The sequence below is a fragment of the Pelmatolapia mariae genome, linkage group LG17 (genome assembly GCF_036321145.2).
Source record: "Pelmatolapia mariae isolate MD_Pm_ZW linkage group LG17, Pm_UMD_F_2, whole genome shotgun sequence".
Lineage (NCBI taxonomy): Eukaryota > Metazoa > Chordata > Actinopteri > Cichliformes > Cichlidae > Pelmatolapia > Pelmatolapia mariae.
The window spans coordinates 26,205,138-26,228,433 of NC_086242.1; the positions used below are offsets into that span (position 1 = coordinate 26,205,138).

General features: G+C 41.0%; 1 protein-coding gene across 2 annotated transcripts in view; it reads left to right on the forward strand.

Annotated features, from left to right (window-relative positions):
- Nucleotides 1-17,976, forward strand: part of LOC134646552 (1-phosphatidylinositol 4,5-bisphosphate phosphodiesterase gamma-1-like) — a 44,940-nt gene extending 26,964 nt beyond the window's left edge. For both annotated transcript variants that reach the window (XM_063500350.2, XM_063500351.1), the window contains 19 exons: nucleotides 1,474-1,593; nucleotides 1,702-1,809; nucleotides 1,904-2,088; nucleotides 2,795-2,995; nucleotides 3,402-3,521; nucleotides 3,640-3,823; nucleotides 5,130-5,207; nucleotides 5,870-5,973; nucleotides 6,054-6,150; nucleotides 6,238-6,304; nucleotides 7,909-8,075; nucleotides 10,856-10,952; nucleotides 11,039-11,263; nucleotides 12,481-12,626; nucleotides 13,166-13,280; nucleotides 13,381-13,542; nucleotides 13,675-13,763; nucleotides 14,257-14,441; nucleotides 14,569-17,976. In XM_063500350.2, the coding sequence (XP_063356420.1) occupies nucleotides 1,474-1,593; nucleotides 1,702-1,809; nucleotides 1,904-2,088; nucleotides 2,795-2,995; nucleotides 3,402-3,521; nucleotides 3,640-3,823; nucleotides 5,130-5,207; nucleotides 5,870-5,973; nucleotides 6,054-6,150; nucleotides 6,238-6,304; nucleotides 7,909-8,075; nucleotides 10,856-10,952; nucleotides 11,039-11,263; nucleotides 12,481-12,626; nucleotides 13,166-13,280; nucleotides 13,381-13,542; nucleotides 13,675-13,763; nucleotides 14,257-14,441; nucleotides 14,569-14,629 (2,511 nt within the window). In that variant the 3' untranslated portion in view covers nucleotides 14,630-17,976. The remainder of the gene's footprint in view (nucleotides 1-1,473; nucleotides 1,594-1,701; nucleotides 1,810-1,903; nucleotides 2,089-2,794; nucleotides 2,996-3,401; nucleotides 3,522-3,639; nucleotides 3,824-5,129; nucleotides 5,208-5,869; nucleotides 5,974-6,053; nucleotides 6,151-6,237; nucleotides 6,305-7,908; nucleotides 8,076-10,855; nucleotides 10,953-11,038; nucleotides 11,264-12,480; nucleotides 12,627-13,165; nucleotides 13,281-13,380; nucleotides 13,543-13,674; nucleotides 13,764-14,256; nucleotides 14,442-14,568) is intronic.
- Nucleotides 17,977-23,296: the final 5,320 nt, after the last annotated feature.

The window sequence follows — 23,296 nt, forward strand, 5'->3', positions numbered from 1 at the left end:
TTAAGGGGCAAACCTTAGTAATAAACTGCATCGCCCTGTGTGAAAATGTGATTGCTGCGAAAGCTGTGGGACTCCAGTGAACCATAGTGAGAGCCATTATCCACAGATGGTGAAAACATGGAATAGAGGTGAACTTTCCCAGGAGTGGCCGGCCGACCAAAATTAGCCTAAGAGCGCAGCGACGACTAGTCCAAGAGCTCACAAAAGACCCCAGAACAACGTCTAAAGAGCTGCAGGACTCACTTGCCTTAGTTAAGGTCAGTGTTCACCATAAGAAAGAGACTGGGCAAAAAGCAACATAAAGGCTCTGTGGACTGATGAGACAAAAGTTAAACTTTTTGGAAGGTGTGTGCCTCATTACATCTGGCATAAAAGTAACAGGAACATCATATTAACAGTGTGATGGTCTGGGGCAGGTCAGGACCTGGAAGTCTTGCTGTGGTAAATGAACCATGAATACTGCTGTCTGCCAAAACATCCGGAAGGAGAAAGTCCAGCCATCTGTTTGTGACCTCAAGCTGAAGCGCACCTCAGGTCTGCAGCAGGACAATGATCCCAAACCTCCCACTTCTCAAAAGCTTAAGAAAAACAAAATGAAGACTTTGGAGGGGCCTGGTCGAAGTCCTGACCTAACTCTGATTGAGATGTTGTGGCATGACCTTAAAAGGGTGGTTCATGCTGGAAAACCCTCCAATGCAGCTGAATTATAACAATTCTGCAAAGATGAGTGGGTCAGAATCCCTCCACCCCTCACTACCAGTTATCGCAAATGCTTGATTGCAGTTGTTGCTGCTAAGGGAGGCCCAACCAGTTATTAGGTTTAGGGGGCAATCACTTTTTCACACAGAGCCATGTAGGTTTGGATATTTTTCCCCCCTTAATAATAAACACCTTCATTTTGAAACAACATTTTGTGTTTACTTGTGTTTGTCTAATATTTACATTGTTTGATCTGAAACATTTAAGTGTGACAAACATACAAAAAAAGGAAATCAGGAAGGGGACAAACACTTTTTCAAACCACTATAAAATGTATAATGCCAGGTATTTATTTCTTGTCTTGATATCAACCATCGCTTGCATACTCTTACCTCCACCTAGGCAAGATATATTTTTTTCCACACAACTTGTCATAATTTAAAAAGAGAAAGAGGTTTCTGATTATGACAAGAAACTCAAGAAAAACTGCTTTGGGCGGCAAAATAGTACACTGTTATGATTTGCATGTGTGGATTTTTCTTCCCTTTGACCAGTTCTTTGACATCATTTCAGGCCGTGTTGAAATCGTACAAATGCAAACACTGACAGTTTCATTCCCTAAATGGCGATGTCTGACAGTGAGATCACTGTTTACCTTGAGCTGTCAATTAACATTTCAGATTCCACATTAATGGAAAATACACCTGGTTGAGATTTTCCTGGGACAGTAAACTTGTGGTGCTCAGCATCTCTTTCTTTCTTCCTCTGTCACAGCACAAGAAGCTGGTGGAAGGAACCCTGTATGAAGAGGTGACGTCAGCCAGCTACTCTGAAAACGACATCAGTAACTCGCTAAAGAACGGCATCCTTTACCTCGAAGACCCCATTGACCATGTGAGTTTGTGTAAGCTTGGCTAAGTGATTATGAAGAAAATATACTTTTACCTCTAACTCTAACTATACTGATTATTGTGTATCTAAAATGTGTGTATCCATTTGCAGACATGGACGCCACATTATTTTGTCTTGACCAGTAATAAGATTTACTACTCTGAGGAGACATCTCATTATCAGACAGCTGATGAAGAGGAGGATGATGAAGGAAAGGAGGTAGAAAAGTGGCAAATAGCAACATATGACAAAACTTGGTGATTTCGCAACCAACTTTGGTATTACTACCTCATATGTCTTTGTAATTGGTCAGGAGTGCAACAACAATGAGCAGCACTGTGCAGAGCGCTGGTTTCATGGGAAGCTGGGTGGAGGACGCGATGGCCGCCAGGTGGCTGAGAAACTCCTGCAGGAGTACTGCGAGGGCGGGGCCAAAGATGGCACCTTCCTGGTCCGGGAGAGTGAGACGTTTGTTGGCGACTACACCCTCTCCTTCTGGTCCGTGTGTTTTCTGTCATAAAAAAGCTGATAAATTAGTAACACAATCTGGTGCAGAGAAAGAAAAAAAAAACAGCATTTGCATTTTGTATTCATGATCAGACATCTCAAATTGAAATTATCTCCAAACCCCGTATCCAGGAATGTCAGAAAAGGTTTCTAATTATCTTGAAAGTTGGTATAAGAGTTTCCTTTACCACAGCAAATCCATTGAAGCTGAGCAGTAAGCAGCATCTCATTACACCATCCTTTAAAACACGGAGGTGATTCTGATTTGCATTTCAATAAAATTAATCTTGGGCTTGTAGCGGTCATACCTTTCCTTGGAGCTTGTCTTGGGTTGGACAGTAATGCTTGTCTCCCATCCAACCCTGGTGAATGGCTGTGGGAGAGACAGTAAAAATATTTAGTTTAGTCACAGAATAATGAAGCCTGTGCAAGACATTAACAGAACAGCTTTAAACACTAGACAGACTCACTTAGAAAAGCCCAGGCTTTCCTAAAATGACTAGCGGTAACTAGGCTTAAAAAAAAACTTTAGCAAATAAGGAACCTAAATGTTTAGAAGTTGGCTACAGAAGAATAAATCATAGACAGTTCAGGGACCCACATATGATAAAACTCTGACTGAAGAAGATAGGACTTGATTTGTAGTTGAGAGAAGAAACTAAATCGCAGTACTAATGCAATCTTATTCGCCTTCCAGGCGCTCTGGTCGGGTCCAGCACTGCAGGATCCATTCACGTCAAGAGTCTGGCTCCACCCGCTTCTACCTGACTGATAACCTGGTGTTTGACAGCCTCTACCGGCTCATCTGCCACTATAGAGACACGCCGCTCCGCTGCAACGAGTTTGAGATGAGGCTGGGAAACCCTGTACCTCAGCCGAACGCACACGAAAGCCGAGAGTAAGTGACTGACATATTAATATAATAAAGTAGAGGGTAAATGTATTCATACTTTAGTGTATAAATACATTACAAGTTAAAGTCGTGCATTAAAAATGTCCTGTAATGTAAGCAAAATGATGCTAGACTAGAGGGAAAAATATGAATCTTTATTATTGATGCCTTTAATATTTATTGTATTTTATAGACTGCAGGTTACATAATTTTCATTACTGAATCAAGTCATCTTTGAATTATGTTAGTAATTAGTTTATTAAAACAATCATAAAATTAAAGTAACAGCTTTTGTCCTGCCAGCAATTCAAAAGGTTGAAGCCCGGGGAGCAAACTGAATTCATTGCTCAATGTACTCCACAAGTGACAGTGCAAAAAACAAACTGTTAAAATGAAGTTTGTTGCTGTTCAGGTGGTACCACTCCAACCTGTCCCGTGTTCAGGCTGAACACATGCTGATGCGTGTGCCCAGAGACGGAGCTTTCCTGGTTCGAAAACGCAGTGAACACAACTCCTACGCCATCTCCTTCAGGTAGAACTCGACACACCGTAAAGGACAAAAATATGAGTTCTGGTCTCTGCTCAGTTAATTCTAAAAGCCAGCATAAAAATGTCATTTATTTTTGTCTATAACTTTTTGTTGTGTGTAGGGCAGAGGGTAAGATCAAACACTGCCGTATCCAGCAAGAAGGCCGTCTCTTCATGTTGGGTAGCTCGGCAGAGTTTGAGAGTCTGGTGGATCTGGTTAGCTACTATGAGAAACATCCTCTGTATCGTAAAATGAGGCTCCGCTACCCCATCAATGAAGACACTCTAGACCGGATGGGCACCACGGTTGGTCAAGACACAGCTCGCTTCAAAGCATAACCTTGTTGTACAGTATTGTGTAAAAGTCTTAAGCGCCCCCTCATTTCTATTTATTTTCCCCACAGGGAGACAAAATGTAATGAAATTTTCACTCCTTTTCAGTCCAGTCCTTGTACTGGACCATTTTCAGTGTTTTGATTGTTTGTTGAGCCACTCAACACTGAATTATTCAAACATAAAACAAGCATCTAACTCAAGGCACGAACCTGTGTTGTTACACATAACAAACAACTTGGCAAAGAACGAATTTTACATTTTATCGTTTGGCACTTTGTAACTAGCAGCCGGTCGCAAAGACACATCATTTGTTTACATTTTACTGGTTGAGTCACGAAAAATGCACAGTGCAAAATCAGACATATGCCAAATTACAGAAGAGCTGGACTGAAAATCAGTGGCAACCATTTTTATACACTATTGAATTTCAGCCAGTGGGGATGGGGATCTTAATAGAATTGATGGAATTATGTAGAAAAGTACCATCAGATTGTGATCAGTCATGCAATAGCATCTGGAAAGCACCTGAATGGCAGCAGCTATATTTTTCAACATAAGAATGATCCCTGACACATTACGTATGCAGTAAAAGCATAGCTGCATACAAAAACACACCAATGGAACACTGTCAGTCGTGGATTGGCACCCCCAGATCCTGAGTCCCAACATTGCTGTAGTGGTGCGGGATCAGTTTGACAGAGAACAGAACAAAAGGCAGCCATGATCCAAAGAAGAGCTTTGGAATGACCTTAAAGAAGCTTTGAGACCCATTCCTGAAGAATATTTACAGAAATGACAAGAAACCTTGCCTAAAAGATCTCAGGCTATGTTGAAGAATAAAGGTGCTCATACCAAATATTGGCTTTCATGCTTTTTAAAATTGTACAAACTCAGTTTTTACATTATACTACTACTACTCATCAGGAAATGCTACACAACTAAGTTAATTTCCATTCAATATGAACATATAAAAAGCTGATTTTCAGAGTTTTAGGTTGCAACGAAGTCATTAATGTAATAATGGCACATGTAATAATATGTGCTTAGTATTTCTTTGTTGTTTAGTCTATGTCTGACAATAGCAAACAAAAAGGCAGACCTTCTTGTCTGTATTTCCTGTTAAACATGCACACTGTTCCAATGGTGGATGCTTCTATTAAACATGGCCAAAGTCAAATATTGATGTTAGTGTATGTTGAATTAATTCAAAGTCAGTCAGAAGTAACAAAACAAAAACAAAAATGGTGGCTGAAAACTTGATTATTTATTTTTCCAGGAGCTTGACTATGGAGCGCTGTATGAAGTTCGCACTCCTCATTTCTATGTGGAGGCTAATAAGATGCCCACAGCACGGGTGAGTGTGACTGGAAACACATGGCCTATGGCCCTTAAGTTTAATGGGTTTATTTATTGATTATAACATATTATCATATTCTTTAGTAAATGATTAGTAGTTTTAATTGCCTCGTTTTGCTAGTATGGAAACACGGTCTAATAGCCATTGGCAGCTCTCTGCAGTAGCAGCACAAGTACAAAGTACAGGAAATGTTTGTTTTCTGTCGGGTATTGGGAGTCCAATGTCCTTCTTGAGGGGCTAACAGTAAAACTACTGGCACCAAAGAAGAGAGTGAGGTTTGTGCTTTTAGAATAATTAAAGGAAGGCTTGAACCAAAAAGAGAGACTGTTTATTTAAAAAGAGAAAAGCTGTGACTGAAAGAAACAAACGAAGAAAGGACAGAAGGAAAGAACCAGCTGTGTTTTTAAGAGTGGATCAGTTTTAAAAACTAATTAACTTTGGCGCCATCAAGCGGCTGCATCTAAAACACAATGTGGCATAAATGCTGCAATGAACTCCGTGAAAGCAACACATTTGATGCTTCTTATCACTTTAATTCACGTTTCAAACCTCCACGGCATTAGTTATGTCTCAAAGTGCGTTCTCATTTCTCTAAAATTGTGCTTTCTTAATTGCATCAGAGTTTGTGAATTGGTCCCGTTTCTCCCTGCATGTTTTAGTGTACGGTCAAAGCTCTGTATGACTATCGAGCTCAGAGAGAAGACGAGCTATGTTTCCCCAAACAAGCACTCATCCTGAATGTGGATAAGCAGGATGGCGGCTGGTGAGTGACCCTCAGGTGCACATGTACCTTCTTCTGTTTTCTGTATACCTTCTTGCCGTTGATATGCAACCTGCCTTTAGGTGGAGAGGTGACTATGGAGGAAAGAAGCAGCTGTGGTTCCCTGCAAACTATGTAGAAGAGGTCCCTAGTTCCCCCACCAGAGAGATGGATGAAGCAGTGAGCTCTGATTCACTCACTACTTTCAAATGAGCTTCCAGCTTTTACTGTGTATTATTCTGATAAATGTTTATTCTTTTGTGTCAGTCCACAGAGAACAGTCCTCTGGGAACTTTCCTCAAAGGCTTCATAGATGTACCAACCTGCCACGTGGGTTAGTGGATAAACGTTCTTATACATTATAGTTTTATCAGGTATATTAAATAATTATTGCAGGAAGGGACTAGTTCCTGCTCAAAATGATGTTGAAATTTAACCTTGATCAAAAAGATCAGTCCACAACTAGGATCACTGACTATTTTAGAAATCGAGGATTTGGTCTTTTAAAATGAACTGCTCACTGGTTTGTATTTTAGACAATGCAATGTTTTTAATAGTTTAACTGCATACATGTGTTTACCAGAACAATTTATTGTTTTACATGTCATATTAAAAAATTTTATTTTAAAGAAAACAATTTCTTACATGCAAAAGAAAAGAAATAAGTAAAGTAGTGTCAAATAAAATAAGGTATACATGCAACCTAAATAAGGTATATAAAAAAATAAGCCTTTATCTTCTTGGAATGCTTTCCAACATTATTAGGATGCAAAAAAGGACTCTGACAGTATTGTATCTCCTGAGTGAGGTAATTGTGGGTTTTTATGTGAAATACATACATCTTGTACACTTCAAGCCCTTATTTAAAGCTGGATAGCTGCTGTCAACCTTAAGCTACCAAACTGAAACATGGTTTCAGGCTAAGTTAACAGCTGATCTGAATCAGTGTTTTTGTTGAAAAATTGGGCGTCACTTTTTATTGATACACACGCCTTGATACATTTCTACTGCAGGTGTATTTTTAGTCACAAATGTGGGTGAAGCGGTTGCACTTACATGGTGACAACTGAGCTCTACAGAGTTATATTAGTATTGATGTATTAAGTAAAAACAGCATAACAGATTTTTTTAATGCTGTTTTTAGATTGCTCTGTGGAAGTCCTGTTCTCACTCCTTGCAGTTTTCCATTGGCAGGTTTGCCCCTGCTGTGACTTCCACATGTCTCAACTTTCATGTGGAAATCCTTAATGGTGAGAGCTGGATGCAAAGAGCAGAGTTCAAAGAGCCCAGTGTCCATTCAAAGCCTGAAAGTGACCTATCGGCTCAGGGAAGAGGCTTGTTGTCTCCATCTTTTTTACCCTGGATGGCCTTTCTTAAACAACCCCACAACACATAACTCTTTGAAAAAAGATTTTTCACTTACTGCCTGCCCCGCTCGTCACACTTAAGACTTCATCATCTTCACCAACATGAATTTCAAGTTCAAGATTTCTGTGTTTTGACACAGAATGAAAGAGACTTGTCGTGCGTCACAGAGGCAAGAAAACAGAGCAGTCTAAAAAAAAACCATCACTGGTAGCGAGGCAGAAATGCAAAAGATGATGAACTTGAAGGTGAGATTGGCCTAAATAAATTAGTTAGGGTTTTAGATTTGCATAGATTCATTAGTGGAAAGTAAAGCTCTGGGCTCTTACCTAGGCATAATACTGCTTTGCACATGCAGATGATACTGGGCTCAAAATTCAAAACCAGGAAGTCCAGCCAGTTGTTTTAGGACTGAAGAAGCCTCTTGGATGATCAGTAAAGTGGTTTCATAAACCACCTCTCAAGACTATCATGACCTAGATGAATGAGAAACTACACAAGCATATATATCCGATTCTAACTTTTTCCCTCACTTTTTTCTCGTTCCACTTGTACCTCCTTTAATCTCTGCAGTGGTGCATAAAGACGGAAAGAATTCCCGGGCCTTTGTGTTCACTATCCACTCCCAACACCTCTCTTCTCATCCGGTCCAGACTCTGGACGTAGCAGCTGACAGTCTGGAAGATCTCACCGGCTGGGTCAGCAAGATCAGAGAGGCTGCACAGAATGCTGATGCACGAGTGAGTGCAACTCTGCACACATACATGGATGAGTGCAAACACATCTGTTAGAGTTTTTGCTACTTGAATAATTAGACCGCAGATTGTCAGGACTTCACTTAAGGACTTTCCTTGCTCACATGAAAATGTGACAGAACCTCGATTACGCTTCGCATCACAACTAAATTTGTAAACAGCACTACTTATGACTGTGTATATGATATATGTGGCTTTTCTAAAACAATTAAGTATGAATGTTTTTCAGATGTTTGTGTAAAATGATTTGTTTTATCTTTATGCTCGATTGGACTGGATGTTTGCTGTGTTTGTCAAACTGACTTATGGTTACTCTTTTGAGCATAAAGCAGGAAACTACATATAAAAGTTTTAGAGATTAGGAAATGTTCTCATCTCTGAGCAGAGTCTGCATTTATGGGTCCGAGCCTGTGGTGAGCTTAGCAGTTTTGTCTAGCTGAATATCTAATTTTGGGGGTGACAAACTGAGAGATTAATGGGTTGGTGAGTTATATTGAGTTTAAATTCACAGATTTCTGTGCTATGAAGGGGGCTCTCTCTTTACCTGGTAAAAGCGCTTGGTCACTTGCCGAGGACATCATCTGCTCCTGAGAATGTTGTATTCAGATTTCACTTTAAAATTGTCTACATGCACCACGTTTTCATGTCTTCTTTAATACTCTACAGCAGGGGTGGGGGAACTCCAGGCCTCGAGGACTGTTGTCCTGCAGGTTTTAGATATCACCCTGGGTCAACACACCTGAATCAAATGATTAGTTGATTACCAGGTCTCTGGAGAACTTCAAGACATGCTGAGGAGGTCATTTAGCCACTTAAATCAGCTGTTTTGGATCAAGGACACATCTAAAACCTGCAGGACACCAGCTCTCGAGGCCTGGAGTTCCCTACCCCTACGTTATGGTGTAGTGTCAAACTTGAACACGCCCTCAGTCTGCTGCCCCAGCAAATCACAGCATAGACGGGAGATGTTCAAGGTATTTAGTCGTCTCTGAAGATAGATAGTTTCTTCTTGCAGAAGTCCACTTTACTGTTAGTGTGAACACTGAGGTTCTTGTAACCCTCTGCTGTCTCCAAACAGAGCCTGGGAACGGAAATGGGGATCACTGGTGTTGTTGTCCTCCTCATGCCCACAACCAGTTCCTAGGTCTTTACCTCATTAAGCTGCAGATGGTTGTGCTTTGCTGCATTCTTCCTCATCACCAGCCTAAAGTCTGTGGTGTTTGGGGTGAAGAGAAAGGGAGATAGGATAGGAGATATGTTTCCTGTGTTTTGTGATCAGCAACACATAAGTCTGTGAGAAACAGAAACACTGTGGGAATCACTTTGTTGACTCTCGCATGCTAACTCCCCACTTCTTCGACTCCACTGCTGTTGGTTGGCCTTAAACCAGTGATGGTCTTCAGACCTCCCTCATGTTGTTTTGCTGAGATTTCCACTACAGCTTCCTCCTGTATTTGTCCTTGGCCTCCCTGACTTATGCCTTCAGTTCATTTTGAACTTCTCTCACTGCCTCCCTGTTAGCAGACCTCAAAGCTCTCTTTTTCCTGTTGAGCAGTGCTTTGATGTCCTTTGTTACCCATGCCTTGTTGTTTGGATAACACTTCACACTCTCTGTTGCAATTATGGAGTCAGTGTACAAATTTATGTAGTCTGTGGTTAATTCTGTGAGCCCATCGATATCCTCCCACAGAGTGCTTGGCAATTTGTCACCTCAAAACAGCCCTGGAGAGCCACAAAAGCATCCACTGATTATTTCATTGTGGTCACAGGCTATCTCTTGACTAAAGGGGCATTGCACAGCGTGATGTGAACCAGGCTGTGATCCAAACGACTAAGCGTGTGGAGGGGGAGAGCATCAGGTTTGGAGCAGATCTATTGTCCTGTCATTTTTGGTGGGGCAGCTAACCTACTGGGTGAAGGTGGTTAAATTCTCAAGCGATAGCAATAAATGCACTTGGATGTTGTCTCTGTAACTGGGCTACGGCAGAGTGGATGGTGTTAGATGCAGAAGTAGGGCTGGTACAGGGAGGATGGTATTCACAGCATTAATAATGCTGTAGTTTTTTTTTTTTTTATATAGCTCTCTTGCAGCTATGTTTCTGATAATGTGAAGGCACACGAAACCTGAAGCAGAAAACCTGACTTAACAGTTGATAAGCACTATCACCATACCTTTTATTTCTGACGGGGGATTTAGGTTCAACATGGCAGTGGAGAAAGCAATCCCCTCAAGATGCTTGGATCTGTTTCCTAGTCCACTGTTTACATCACAGAATGATACATGGGGAACTTAGTTGGAAGTTGCTGTCAGTTTAAGTTGATATGAGAGTTGTAGGTCATAGGTGGGTACATTCCAAATGGGATTCCTAGAAGCTGCTGAAGCATGTTTTTGAATCAAACTGCTACACCACCAGCAGTAATCTCAGCTAGAGTGTGAATGTATAACGTTTTCTACGGGACAACCTTGTCAAATACTGAAACTCCAAACTTGACAGTTTCCTCATACTCATATGTCAGATACATGCTGTTATGTCAGTTGTTTATAGAAAATATAGCTAATGTTCTCAGAAGATGATGCCATGTTCAAGATTCAAGATTCTTTATTTGTCACATGCATAGTCTGAGCGGAGCGGTCAGGAATGTTGTTCCTTGTTGTTGTCCATGTTGTTGTTTTCATGGTGTGAAAACCATTTGCAGAAAAAATGTGACAGATATGTTTAACAAATGTTCATATTTGTATGGTTGTCTCATCTCCATGGTAACAGATGCAGGAGGAGAAACAGATGGAGAGGAGGAAGAAGATTGCAGTGGAGCTGTCTGACCTTGTGGTCTACTGCAGACCAGTGCCCTTCAATGAGGACAGTAAGGACCATACCATTTCATTTCTTTTACCATTATAAACTATTGCTGTATGCAGTCTCATGTCTCACTTCCTGTTTAATTTGCAGAGATTGGGACGGAGCGAGCATGTTACCGGGATATGTCCTCCTTCCCGGAGACAAAGGCAGAAAAGTTTGCGACCCGTGGCCGAGGGAAACGCTTTCTGCAGTACAACCGTCGTCAGCTTTCCAGGATTTATCCCAGAGGACAGAGGCTGGACTCCTCCAACTATGACCCTCTACCTATGTGGCTCTGCGGCTCCCAGCTGGTTGCACTCAATTTCCAGACCCCAGGTCAGTGTGTGGATGCATTACTGTAGAGAGCCTTTCTATCCACACAGTGAGTCCAAGACAGCATGGGTTGATGGCAAGTTGTAAGATTTTCCTCATCTCAGACACTAATTCATGTCTGTTCTCAGAGAAAGTTATCCATCCATCCATCCATCCATCCATCCATCCATCCATCCATCCATCCATCCATCCATCCATCTTTTTCCACTTATCTGGGGCCAGATTGCGGGGGAAGCAGCCTAAGTAGAGAAGCCCAGACCTCCCTCTCTCTGGCCACCTCCTCCAGCTTGTGTGGGAGAACACCAAGGTGTTCTGAGGCCAGCCGAGAGATATAATCTCTCCAGCGTGTTCTGGGTCTGTCCCGGAGCCTCCTCCCATTGGAGGAGGGAGGAGGCCCAGGAGGCCGGGCAGACCCACCTCACCCAGGAGGCGCTTAGGAGGCATCCTTGACAGATGCCCGAACCACCTCAACTGGCTCCTTTCGATGTGGAGGAGCAGCGGCTCTACTCTGAGCCCCTCCTGGAGGGCTGTACTTCTCACCCTATCTCTAAGAGAGAGGCCAGCCACTCTTCGGAGGAAGCTCTTTTCCACTGCTTGTATCCACAGTCTTGTTCTTTTTGTCACTACCCACAGCTTGTGACCATAGGTGAGGGCGGAGACGTAGAACGACTGGTAAATCGAGAGCTTCGCTTTTATATTCAGATCTCTCTTCACCACGACAGACCGTTACAGCATCCGCATCACTGCAGTCACAGCACCAATCTGTCTGTGGATCTCCCGCTCCCTTCTACCATCACTGGTGACCTGTCACCCTGGATACTTAAACCCCTCGACTCAGGGCAGGAACTCGTGCCTGACCTGTAGTGGACACACACCTTTTCCAGCTGAGTACCATGGCCTCAGATTTGAAGGTGCTGACTCTTATTCCCACTGCTTTACACCCGGCTGACGCTTGCCCTCAGGCACGCTCCCCGGGCCTGGCTACTGGCTCCAGAGCAAGTTATCCCTAACAAATTTGACTCTAATATAGAGCAGTGGCCACCAGGGGGAGACATTGATGCAGTGTAACATCTGGCTTACTTTAACAGAAAATCTCCTATTTGCCTCTAAGAACAACAGGCTGCAGTCTGTCTACATACTCAACCTGTGATGGTTCAGTAATCAATCAGTGATGCTAAATACGATTTTACACTCATTCTGTAAAACCTGTCTGTTTGTAGATAAACCCATGCAGCTGAATCAAGCTTTGTTCATGCTTGGAGGTGGGAGTGGCTACGTTCCCCAGCCTGACATCATGAGGGATGACGTGTTTGACCCTTTCGACAAGGACACATTGCACGTGGAGCCAATCACCATCCAATTACAGGTCAGATTAACTAAGCAGGATAGAGGGAGTTTGATTGTACAGATAACAATAAGTCAATCTTCAGAGAAAGCAAAGGAGCAGTTCACATTGTCCAGGCATGCTCCCTTTCTAGGTGAGAACAAGCTTAAAACTACACTTTTATTGTTCTATGAACCATAATGAAACTGACCGTAGCTAGAGTTAGAAAGGCCACAAAGTCATACTCAGCCACAGTTCTGGCAGATCAGTTCATACAGAAGGTGGTATTTTTGCTCTCCCTTTTTTCGAAGCGGAGTGAAAAAATATCATATGAAGTCAGTTGTCTGACAATATGATCATTTTGAGCAAGTTTGCTGGGAAATATTAAACAAAACTTGCTTTCTGTAATCGTATGAAATAGTGTATTGATGGCATTTCAGACTGATCAGGAGCCAATTTCAGCTGATTTCTAAAAAATACAGACCAATTTTACTTTGTCTATAAGTGTTCCTGGCCCACTTTAATATTCTAAGTGTCCGATTTTCCCACTTTCTTGCTTATTCTTGCTCTGTGTTTCCCAGGTGCTGGGAGCTCGCCATCTGCCTAAGAATGGCCGGAGCATTGTCTGTCCCTTTGTAGAGTTGGAAATCTGTGGAGCCGACTATGACAGCTACAAGTGCAAGACAGATGTTGTAGGTAAGACAGCTGCTGCATAGCAGCAATGAAAATGCAACATTTCAGCAGTTTATGTACACTCACTGCAGTGTTAACCCTCTGCTTTTCTCCACCATCCTAGCTGATAATGGTCTGAATCCTGTGTGGGTGCAGAAGCAGTTTGTGTTCGATATCCACAACCCCACCTTCGCCTTTCTGCGCTTCACTGTCTACGAGGAGGACATGTTCAGCGATCCCAACTTCCTGGCACAGGCAACCTACCCAGTCCGTCTGCTCAAAACAGGTCAGTGCGCAAATGTCTCCAGAATACAAACTTATGAGTTATTTATTTTTGTATTTTTTAGATTGCAATGTTTCTGGAAATATTTCCTAATCTTAATTTACATTGAATTGGTTTAATTTTCTTTTTTACCAGGTTACAGGAGTGTACCTCTAAAGAACAGCTACAGTGAGGAGCTCGAGCTAGCGTCCCTTCTGGTTCACATAGAAATCGTCAATGCTAAGGTTTGGACTACTTTATCTCTGCAACAAACAGGACGTCTGAATAATAGTACTCTGCAGGCATGAGGCAAGGTTTTGGTTTCCATTTGTAGTTCAAAGTTCTGTTGATGTGGAATCTACACACAGAACCCCTGACGTTCACCGCTGTGAGATACATAGCCACAAATAACATGGTGTCAGCAAATAAAGTTCACTATGCACAGTCATATTTGGTGATTTCTGGATCTGCAGTTAGCAGCACTGCTGTTAGTTGAAGCTGAACACTACCATCTGAACGTGAAAATTCCAGCGTGAAATAACCTTTTTGTACACGTCTTCATCATTATTTCCACAAAACAAATATCACACAGCCTCTTTCTTCAACTAGGCACGAAAAGTCACAAATTCATCAATTGTTAAAAATTTTCAAAAATTATGATTCATTACAAAGCCCACTGTTGAGTATTACATTCTGAAATAAAGCTGTTGCATTCTCTATCCACCTTGTGGCTTCAAGGAGGAAGACGATGAGAACTTGTACACGTCCATCCAGCGGTTGCGAGATCGAACCTGCGAGCTGTCCAACCAGGTTTCTCTCCTGGAGAGGTCAGGCTCCGCAGACCTGAGCTATCAGCAAAGTCTGGAGGAGCTCCGAGCCGCTCAGGACCAGCTGAGTGAGCTGGTGGAGGCTCGCAACCGCAGGTTAGTCCCTCAGCAGTGGCTCCTGCAAGCTTTAATTTAACATCTCCAAATTACATCTGTATCTGCTACATCTGCTATCTGTCTGTCTTCCACTAATCTGTCGCTGTTTTTCTTGCTGCTCTTTCAGGCTGATGGAGAAGAAGAGAAGGGAGAAGCTGAGACAACAGGTGATAGCAAAGCGCAGCTAATCCTCCTGTCCACCAGAGAGCGCTAAACTCCAACACAAACTGTGCCTCATAGGTTGTGTGGTGACAGCCTGAATAGAACCGGGCCCTGTTCCAGGAAGCACATTCAATAAACTGTTAGTCTGATAAACTCTTAGTTGATTAACTCTGATATCAGAAGCTCAAAGTTTTCAGTTTCAGAACAGCTCATAAGTGTCATAAGTGTCTTTCTCTACTCACGTGTGTGAGTAGAGAAAGAAAACACTCATCACTGTAGATCAGATACCACAATGCAACAGGTGAATATAGAGCAGTCTCAATTTTAATCAAATGAATGGAGGAATGTGAACATGTGTCAGTGCTGACTATGACATTTATCAGGAGGGGGAAAAAAAGAGTCCTTTTAATTTGCTTGGACCAATCTGTTATCATCACAGACCTTATAAACTTTTATATGAAATCTTAATTTTTCTATCCTGTTCAGTCCTTTACATAAGATGTGGATCCAAAACGGACCAAAAACGCATGAGCTGGGAAATTACCGAAGCTGAATTCGATCCAGGCCCGATCCAGTCTGAATCTGTGATTCTTGTCCATTTTTAATCTTTCCTGTTGTGCAAGTGGATTCCAACCTGAACATAGTTTTTGATCCATTATGGAGCCTATCATAGGCTACCTGTGGGCAAATCTGGGTCTGAGTTGATCCAATGAGAAAGATTCAGGTGATTTTTAGTCGAAAACATCAGATTCAAACTCTGATTTTCAGACTCTCTACCATTCAGTCTGATGTTTGACTTTAATTTAATGAGTTAATGACTGAATATCAATCTGTGAACACATTTCAACATGAAATCTACAGAACACAACGCATTTTGCCTAAAAAGTCACTTTAAAATACATTTTTAGACTCTTAATGCCCTTTCAGCCTCATCTTCATTCAAATATTCTTATCATCTCCAACATCTGTGACTGACAGTATGACCGATAGCAACACAGGAAATGAAGTTCATTGACCAGTGTGTTGTCTGTCTAACGCTTTATACAGATCAATTTAACATAAACAGTAATTGCTACAGAGTAACTGTTTCCAGTGCACTCAAACTGTCCGACAGGCTGACAGTTACACAACTGTCCACAGGGTCACAGAGTTAGAACGATGGAGAAGAGATGGATCTGAGTGAGGGTAAAAGCGCTCATATCTAAAAACAGCTAACTAAGGTCTAACTGGGATTTGTGTTTTTCTAAAAATGTAAATTTCCTTAAATGAATTACCTCTGCTATGCACTTTCATAGTGAATGAGGAGCTGAATCAGAGTATCAGTCAGCTGATTCAGCAGCAGCAGGACATTGAGCAGGTTCTGTTTCCCCGGTGACTGAGTTTAAGTTAACTCGCTTTCTGGAACAGAAAACCTGGAGTTTTCCTCATCTCAGGGTTAACAAAGAGTTGTTAGATAAACCTGCTTCCTGGAGTAGACTCGAGCAGGCTTTCTACAGCAGCCACATGCAATCCATTTAGAAGTGAAGAAAACATGTTCTTTGACAAGAAAATATCAGATAGTACAGCAACTTTCTGAGCTGAGGGCAGAATGAAAAAAGTAAACACAAACATAAGTATCTCATGGACTGAAAAGACATAAAACTAAGCTATAAAAACAATCGTGGACTAAAGGCTGAAACATATTAATTGCAAACTGGTTTTTCTGTGACAGATTTCATGAAAAGTAGATCGCTTAACAAAAATGCAACGCGTTTCTAATACTTCTTGCAATAGTGTCCAATGAAATGGAATCTGGGGAAGTTTAAACCATTGGTAAGAAAAAGAAAGTGTTTGAAAATGAAATATTTATGAAAAACAGACATTATTCATTATTTTGATGGACCTGGAAGTTATTTAAAAAGGAAAAACAATCAGTACAATAACAAATAATGAAATTATTCTTTAATTATTATTTGCCATTATTATAAAGAGTCATTGTGGGAATGAGCAGTAAATACAGCTAGCACTTTTTCAAATGCAAACACAATATAAATTTCCATTTGACATTTTCAGATGAATGCTGTACAATTTAAATAATAATTTACCTACAAACTTCCCCCCTGAAATTTGCACTTACTGTGTTTCAGGCTTTACCAAGAAAAACAGGATTAAAAGGGAGACGAAAACTCAGGTTACACAAATGTGGGGAATGAAAAATTTAACTGTTCGTAATGGATGGAAAAAGGGATTAGAGGGCACTTGTAGCAAAAAGGAAGTATCCTGTATGTGCCTTTGTTCTTGAGTGTAATTACTCTTGTATTTAAGAAAGAACAGGAGCTCTCTTTACAACTGGAATAATTTCCCTTTTAGGGAAAACGATCAACAGTCTAGAGGAACATGCTCATTTGGTTTGGACCACTACCCATGAAATAGGGTTTAAAGGGATCTAAAGACGCAAGTCTGTTCCTCCTTATCAAGACCAAGTCCTCGGACGATCACTTGAACTCTGCCTCCAGGTGGTGGGGGCTTCTGTCATAGACTTTCTTGTTCTGCCGGGGAGAGCACAAATTCTCACCAAACCACGTAGAGAAGTTTTTTTTAATACTTCTTCAAAGGGCTCTAAATTTATCTATACTACCTTCAGAGAAGTGTGAGAACAGTGAGGGGGGGAGGAGACGAGAGCGCTCCCCTGGATGTCTGCATAGGGGCTCAGATGTGTTCACCTCTACAGGGACACACCCACAAATAAAGGGCTATCACTAAAAAAAAAAAAAACAAGCAAAGAAAAAAAAACCAACAAAAAAAACCTAGTAAAGCATTCTTTTTACCTGCCAGCTCTGATTTCATGCCTTGTTTCTAAACCATCAATCAAGATCAGTTTCCATCATCTGACTTTAATCAACAGATGTGGCCCAACTGGTCCTGAATTTGCCAAAAGCAGCTTTGATTGGACCCTCTGCATGACTTTATATTTAACCACCCACCCCTGTAGCTACTTCATCTCCTCCCCTGTCTGATTTCTCATTGTATATAACTTCTTTTATTTATCAGACAGCTGTAGATCCTGTTTTAATAGATGAAAGAACGTGCTACAAGGATGCTAGCGGACTTCAGATTGAAGATACTATAACTTTATGTAGAAATTATTATTGTGTACCTGGAGCTCCCTTTAACTGTCCCCGTAGACACAAACCTCTCTCTTTCTCCCTACACTGCAGTTGCACTGGGTAGGGACTTCTATGCAAAGGTCATCGTTTTGGCCTATAGCCATTGTGTATTAGGCGGTTGACTCAAGTTGTGTTTTTCTCTCTGCACCTATGCTAACTGTCCAGTATTATTACTCTGCATTGCAAATCATGTGCAAGTTTCCATTTAATAAAGCTCTTTCATGTAATCGCCAGAGTGTCTTTTCATTTTAAAACAAAAATCCAGAAAAAGGAGTGATCACATTTTTATTGATATATAATTTTTTTTTTTTTTTAATGATTAAACAAAATTGCATTCAAACAAATTCCGTCCCCTAAGGCACGGCAACCAGCTGCTCTCCACCTAGCTCCCTCCTCAGGTATGGCTCCAGGGTGGGGCCCTGGTTAACCCTCTCAGGTAATTTCACCCCATGGCAGGAAAGGGACCGTCTAGTCCAGGGGTGTCAAACTCAATTGCACAGGGGGCCAAAACTCAAGGCACACTTTAGGTCGCGGGCCAAGCAAGATAAACATTTATTGAACACACTAAAACAATGTTTTTTAAACATAAATATGAATAAAAACAGACAGGAATATTATTCCAGATTAAATAAACTTAAAAAAATAAACTTTAACTTTAAATATTTTGCTCTTTATAAAACTATATTCTGTCAAAATTATGCAAGTTAGAAATATGAACATGCTGCCAAAAACCCCAGAAAAAAATTAATGAAAGCATATACAAGGTTGGAGCCGCATGTAGACGGAGCTGGGCATTGCTTCAGGAATGGAACTAATAAACTGTGCAGGCCATTCAGTGTCGTACTTTGCCTTGAGTGTATCATTACACTGCAGCTCCTGAATCTGCACAGGTGCAGTTCAGCAAAGTCCGCTGACTTGGTTCAACATTACTTGGCAACAGGGAAAGTGAGGCAAGTTGCACTGGTGCATTTGTGACAGCTTCACTTGAAATGCCTTCACCGCATCATACATGCCATGTCCATGAACTGACAGATTTCCTTGCTGAGCTCAAAAACTCTATTGAGAATTTTTATCCCAACTCAGCCAACGGACTTCTGTATGATAAGGAATGTCGGCAAACTCTGAATCTATTTCCCACATAAAAGACTGAAATTGACAGTGATTTAAACTTTTAGCTCAGATAAAATTTACGGTTTGCGTTACGGTGATCATTACATGCTCCATTTTTAGGATTTTACCACACAGCCTTTCCTGGTGTATGATGCAGTGATATGCTGTTAACTCACCGGTACAGTTCTCCTCCTGCATCTTTACTCGCATCCTGCTGACTAGTCCGCTTTTTTCACCGCACAACACCGGCGCTCCATCTGTTGTAAGTCCAACAAGTTTGTCCCAGGGCAGTTTCATGTCGGTTACACTTTGACATACGTTTTAAAAAATGTCTTTTCCTGTCGTTGTCCCGTGCATCAATTTAATGTTCAATATTTGCTCTCCATGGGTGAAGATGGCCAGCTGTGCAATGTCCATCATGTCTATACTTTCATCCACAGCAAGAGAGTATGCAATAAAGTGTTTGCTTCTTTCACACAACTGTGTTCTTAAATCAGTGGCCATCTCACAAACCCGATCAGCAATCGTATTTCTCCTCAGGCTCACATTTGCCAAAATCTGCGTTTTGTCTGGACACAAGACCGCGGTCAAGTGAGCCGTCATTTGTGAGCCGCGGTCAAGCCAGCCGCTTCTTCTCCGCCGCATAAATTTCCTTACGCTTTTACACCACTCTTTACGGTAGCGCCTTTTCGCTTTATATCCCGATTGAAAGCCTAGACCCGCGCGCACGTGGACGCGCGCGAACACTCACACGTGCACGTGCGCACACATATTGCAATGGAACAGCCCAATACAACCATCGTGACAGTCTGGTTGTATATTCAAAAATTCATTAAAAATCATTGTTAATAGTTGAGGTCCAACTTTCAACGCATCCCTCCTCTGGGACACCCACTGTACCTCTGTGCCAAGTTTCATACATATTTACTGTAGGATTCCTCAGATATTAAAGGACATTTATATTCAATTCAATAATGTCAATACACTACAATTATGTAATTTTCAAAAATTCATTCAAAATCATCCTTAATAGTTGAGGTCCCACTTTCAATGCATCCCTCCTCTGGGACACCTACTGTACCTCTGGTCCAGGTTTCATCTAAATCCGCTGCATCAATAATTGTTTAATATTGATGGATCAAAAGTGTTGCTGAGAGAGTCATGATAGGGACTATAAAGAGACAGCATATTTCAGCCATATTTGCTTGTCTTCACTGACTCGCTTTGAAATCCAGATTTTAATTTTGGAATATTAGGCGTACTTGTGGTTCCTATAGAATTTTAAGGTTGAATGGGAATCATAGTCTTCATCTCTCAGGCCTCTCTTCTGTGGATGCAGCTCACATCATTCTGTACAATACGATAATTTTTAATTCTACAGCTGTTTGTAACCTGCATAGTTCACATTTCTGTATAGCTGTATATCTCATATTTCTGTATAGTTTTTTTATTTCATATTCTGTATAGTTTTTCATATTTATACCCTGTTCATAGCCTGTACATAGCTTGTACTCACTACAGCCTGTACATACTTATAGTTATAGCATATTCATAACATACCTTCATACCGTGTACATTGTATCACACCATAATAGAACCATTTCTGTAATATACTTACATACCTATATTATTGTAATATATCTATATCATGGCTAAAGCACTTCTGGATGGATGCAAACTGCATTTCATTGCCTTGTACCTGTGACATGTGCAATGACAATTAAGTTGAATTCTATTCTATTGTATTCTATTCTATTCTGTATTAATTCAGAAGACAAACACCCATATCTGCTTTTCAGATTACCATTAAAACCTTCAGTTTTAATGCTGAAATAATACAGTTAGAGTGGATCAGGTGACCCTGAATCTTCCCTTATTTGTGCTGCAATAAGCGCGCGAACACTCACACGTGCACGTGCGCACACATATTGCAATGGAACAGCTCAATACAACCATCGTGACAGTCTGGTTGTACATTCAAAAATTCATTAAAAATCATTGTTAATAGTTGATGTCCAACTTTCAACACATCCCTCCTCTGGGACACCTACTGTACCTCTGTGCCAAGTTTCATACATATTTACTGTAGAATTCCTCAGATATTAAAGCAAACTTGTATTCAATGCAATAAAATCAATACACTACAATTATGTAATTTTCAAAAATTCAATAAAAATCATCCTTAGTAGTTGAGGTCCCACTTTCAACACATCCCTCCTCTGGGACACCTACTGTACCTCTGGGCCAAGTTTCATACATATTTACTGTAGAATTCCTCAGATATTAAAGCAAACTTGTATTCAATGCAATACAGTCAATACAATTATGTCAATTTCAAAAATTCATTAAAAATCATCCTTAGTAGTTGAGGTCCAACTTTCAACACATCCCTCCTCTGGGACACCTACTGTACCTCTGTGCCAAGTTTCATACATATTTACTATAGAATTCCTCAGATATTAAAGCAAACTTGTATTCAATGCAATAAAATCAATACACTACAATTATGTAATTTTCAAAAATTCATTAAAAATCATCCTTAGTAGTTGATGTCCCACTTTCAACGCATCCCTCCTCTGGGACACCTACTGTACCTCTGTGCCAAATTTCAGCCAGATTTACTGTAATATTACTCAAAAATTAAAGGACATGTATATTTAATTCAATAAACTTACTTAAATATTGCATCATATTCAAAAATTCATTAAAAATCATACTGAATAGTTGATGTCCAACTTTCAAAACCGTCTTCCTCTGGGGCGACCTACTGTACCTCTGGGCCAAGTTACATCTCAATCTGCTGTAATCTTTATCAAAAATTGAAAGAACAATTATATGTCAAGGCTGGCTGTGTGCCTTTCAAAGTGACAGTAAATAACAGAACTCAGGCACATCAGGGAATAATCCAAAAAGCGGTTTTATTAAACAAAAACAACATACAAAATATCCCTAACCCATACTACATAACCTAAAAAGAAACATAGTGGAAACAAAGGGACACTTAGAAGCACAAGAAAACAATATTATACTGAAAGGGCAAGAGACACAGCCCAAACATAATCCACAACTAAAACGCCAAAAGAACAAGTCATCCCACATAGCAGACGGGTCTGGCCTGGATCTGGTGTCAAGCCGGCACTGCTGGCTGACTTCTGGCATGGTAAGTGGTATGTCATCCAGATATGGGCCAGGCCTGGCGTAGATGGCTCTGTTTATGTGATGGCATGCTATATCTGGCCTGATTGTGGTTTGGTGTATGTGGCCCAGGCTCATAGAAAACAGGTCTGGCCCGGATCCGGCATCAAGCTGGCACTTCTGACTGACTGGTGTCATGGCAGGGTGTATGTCAACCAGATGTGGGCCAGGTCTGGCAATGATGGCAATATTTATCTTCATGTTTTCCTATTTTAGTTAGAAGACCCAAATGCCATGTTGCAATACTATACTGCTATGGTAGCCAACGTTTCAAATGCAGGTTTGTCAAGTTTGTGAGTGTACACTTTATCCAAAACATAGTGAGGGTTTACTCATGTTTACCACCTGGTAGCTCAGGAGGTAGAGCAGGTCACCTACTGATTGGAAGGTTAGTGGTTCGATTCCTGGCTCCTCCAGTCTGCGTGTCAAGAGTGTGAATGTTGTTAGGAAACACTCAGTTTAGAGAAAGTGTGTGATTGGGTGAATGTGACATGTTGTATAGAGCACTTTGAGTAATATGGGAGAGTAAAAAAGCGCTATATAAGAATCAGTCCATTCACTGTCTGAACAGAGTTTCGTCATGTTGCTTTTGCACTATTATGTTCCAGCACATGTTGTTATTACATGGCTTGATTAAGGTACACATTAGGCTGACATCTGGGGCCAGAGCTGAAACTGTTCTGGGCCAGCACAGGGCCAGCAGTGTGTCTGCAACTGGCCTTGTGCTGGCCCATGTGTGGGTTTACCTCTGGTAAACCAGATCTGGGCCACCAAAGGGCCGTCATTCTTTGCGGTACGCAGGCCATGTGTAAGCACATTGTGTGGGACAGATCCGGGCCATACCAATTTTGCTATGTGGGATGAATTATGTAAAAATAGAAACATCATAAAAATGAAAATGAACATAAATTAAAATGTACTGAAATGAACATCAGTATGGCCATCATTATTTGCTTGGAAAGTCTAAAGTTCCATGGCTTTGAACAGCCAGAGAACACAATGCCCAGCTTAGAGTGACTAAAAGTAACTTCTTTTAACATTCTGTCATTCTGCTTCTATATCAAAAATCCACTAAAAATAGTAATTTGAAAAAAAATATTCGCCATTTTTCATTAGTTTGGGTTCCTCTGTTTATAGCAATTTTTAGAATAGAATCGAATACCTTTGTCACTATACAGTTGTACAGTGAGATACAGAGCATCTCCTACTCATTGCAAACATGCTGGGGGGCTGGCTCTATCT